The sequence below is a fragment of the Benincasa hispida genome, chromosome 5 (genome assembly GCF_027475165.1).
Source record: "Benincasa hispida cultivar pf3 chromosome 5, pf3_genome.v1.1, whole genome shotgun sequence".
Classification (NCBI taxonomy): domain Eukaryota; kingdom Viridiplantae; phylum Streptophyta; class Magnoliopsida; order Cucurbitales; family Cucurbitaceae; genus Benincasa; species Benincasa hispida.
The window spans coordinates 44,140,681-44,143,599 of NC_143482.1; the positions used below are offsets into that span (position 1 = coordinate 44,140,681).

The 2,919-nt window shown below is 39.6% G+C and overlaps 1 protein-coding gene across 1 annotated transcript; it reads left to right on the forward strand.

Annotated features, from left to right (window-relative positions):
- The first annotated feature begins 513 nt into the window (after positions 1 to 513).
- On the forward strand, positions 514 to 2,360 carry LOC120078499 (putative UDP-glucose glucosyltransferase). Its single transcript, XM_039032769.2, has one exon. The coding sequence runs from the start codon at positions 676 to 678 to the stop codon at positions 2,164 to 2,166; it is 1,491 nt and encodes a 496-aa protein (XP_038888697.1). The 5' UTR covers positions 514 to 675; the 3' UTR covers positions 2,167 to 2,360.
- The last annotated feature ends 559 nt before the right edge of the window (positions 2,361 to 2,919 follow it).

The following is a 2,919-nucleotide window of genomic DNA, read 5'->3' on the forward strand; positions in this document are numbered from 1 at the left end:
TAGGAGAGAAGCTCTAATAGAAAAATATTGGAAGGGAAAAATACTTCGAAGATGAACTTGTTCCCATTCAATAGTCAAGAAATTTTGACGGTATCGAGCTCACGAACGTATTTGGCTAATTTGATTCGATGGAGAGATAAATCAATTTTACGTTAAGCAATACGTGGAGTAACTTTTTATTTTTCTTATTTTTGTTGATTTCGAATCTTTATAATTGATTGGAATAATGAAAAATAGGAATATTTTTGAATTTAAGGAAACAACTTTAAATCTATTCTAACACTTATCTTTTTTTTAAAAAAAAAAAAACAAAATGTTACCCAATTGTGCCTTGATTTTTTTTTGTCCTTTTCAACGTAGGTTAAGCTTCATCGACCATATATGCCAATATGTTTAAAATTAACATAAAAAGAATTATGTGTTTCTTTATATATATATATATATATATATATATGCGGTGACGTTGACCTGATAGTAATATGAGGCGCCCATGCTCCTCAGCATTGGGTTGCTGCGTGGACGTACGGAGGAACACGAAACCGGAACCGAGTCCCAAGACGAAGACTTATTATAAAAATCATCAGAAAAGATCACTTCCATTATCATCTCCACTCAATACAAAGAGCCATTTCTGGAACGTAAAAAAGCTTTAGCCCAAAAGAAAGAAAAGGAGCAATGCCGGCTGACTCTGAATCCCCTTGCCATGTCTTCCTCGTCACGTTCCCTGGCCAAGGTCACATGAACCCCACCATCCGCCTTGGCAAAAAGCTCGCTTCCAAAGGCCTTTACATCACCATCTCCACCACCCGCGACTTCGGTCTCAGCCTCAAAAACGCCGGCAGCATCGACGACCAGCCTTCCCCTGTCGGCTCCGGTTTCATCGATTTCGAGTTTTGGGACGACGGCTGGGAACTCGACGACCCCAGGCGTAGGGATTTGGATCTTTATATGCCGCAGCTCCAGATCTCCGGCAAGCCGGCGTTGTCTCAGATGCTTAGGAACCGCGCCGAAGAGAATCGGCCGGTTTCTTGCCTCATTGGAAACCCCTTTGTTCCTTGGGTCTGTGATGTGGCTAACGATTTCGGAATCCCCTGTTCTATTCTCTGGGTTCAATCTTGCTCTGTTTTCTCCATTTATTATCATTACTCTCGTAAGTCTGTGGATTTTCCTTCTGAATCCGAACCCTATTGTGATGTTCAATTGCCATCCCTCCCACTATTGAAACACGACGAAATCCCAAGCTTCTTGCACCCTTACGGCGAGTACAAGGCCATTGGTCGGTCAATTTTGCAGCAATTTAGAAACGTGTCGATCCCATTCTGTATTTTGATGGACACTTTCGAGGAGCTTGAGAGAGATGTTATTAATGAGATGTCAACAATTTGCCCTGTTAAGCCGATTGGTCCTCTCTTCAAGACTCTGAAGTTTCCCGACGACAACAAAAAGGCGGATCTCTCCGGCGATTTCCTGAAAGCGGATGATTGCTTCGAGTGGCTTGATTCGAAGCCACCGAATTCGGTGGTTTATATTTCGTTTGGTAGCATTGTTCATTTGAGTCAGAAACAAATCGAGGAAATGGCTCATGGGCTCTGTAATTCTGGGTTTCCGTTCTTGTGGGTGATGAAGCCTCTGCCTAAAGACATGGCGGATTGTTTAGGATTGAAACCGCATGTTCTTCCAGACGGGTTTTTGGAGAAAGCAGGGGAAAGAGCTAAGATAGTGAAATGGAGTCCACAGCAGAAGGTTCTGTCTCATCCTTCCATTGCTTGCTTTGTTACTCACTGTGGATGGAACTCGTCAGTGGAGGCTCTGAGCTCCGGCGTGCCGGTGCTGGTGCTGCCGCAGTGGGGAGATCAGGTTACCAACGCTAAATTTTTGGTGGAGGAATTCGGAGTTGGGCTTCGGCTGAGCCGCGGCGAGTCAGAGAAGAGATTGGTGGTGAGGGATGAGCTCGAGCAATGTCTAAGGGACGCCATTGTTGGACCGAAGGCAAAGGAGCTTAGAGAAAACGCTTTGAAATGGAAGAAGGCGGCGGAGAAGGCGGCGGCGGACGGTGGCTCATCAGAGACTAATATACAAGAGTTTGTGGACGAGATCAGGAAGAAGTGGTCTGGTCGGATCAGTCAAATCCATAATTTAGGGTTACATAATGTGGAGAAGGCGTGAAAGTTGAAGAAAATCGTGAAAACTTTTGGATTTACATGGGATGAGACGTTTGGTGAAAATGTCAGCATTGGAATTTACTTCCATTTATTGATAAGTTGGTAACTTTATTAATTTGAATAAGATAAAATTATTTTACTTAAATGTATTCCTCATTCTATTTCTATTATTGAGTTTAATATATTAGTTGAATGTCATCATCGTTTTTTTTTTTTTTTGAGAAAATGTCATCATTATTTTCTAGCCCTTCAAAACGATGGATAAATGTGTAGATAAGTATATGAATATTATATATTCAATTTCCATAAATCTCAGGAAGTTAGAAATAAAGGAAATTTGTTACTTAAAAGGTTAAATTTTTGTTTAGATCCTATTTTGGTTATTGAACTTTGAATGTTGTTTTATTTTGGTCCATAAACTTTAAAAAATGACTTTTAGTTTTTAAACTTTTAAATAGTGTTTATTTTTGTGTCTACTATTAAAATTTTGTTAACTATTTGATGAAATTGTGTCTAGCATGTGTAGAGCAAAACGAAGGTGAAGGAAATGCCAATAACCAACGTGTAATATTGAACGACCGAAATCTTGATCGTAAAATAGTTTTTGAGTTGGATAGAAAATTGCTTTATCATCTAATTTAGAATTGAAATTCTAAATTTTTTAATGTTGGCAACATAGTCATCTAAGAATACAAGTCATCTCATCATTTTGTTTAAAATTTAACAAAATTTTAATAGTAGGGATCAAAGTAAGCAC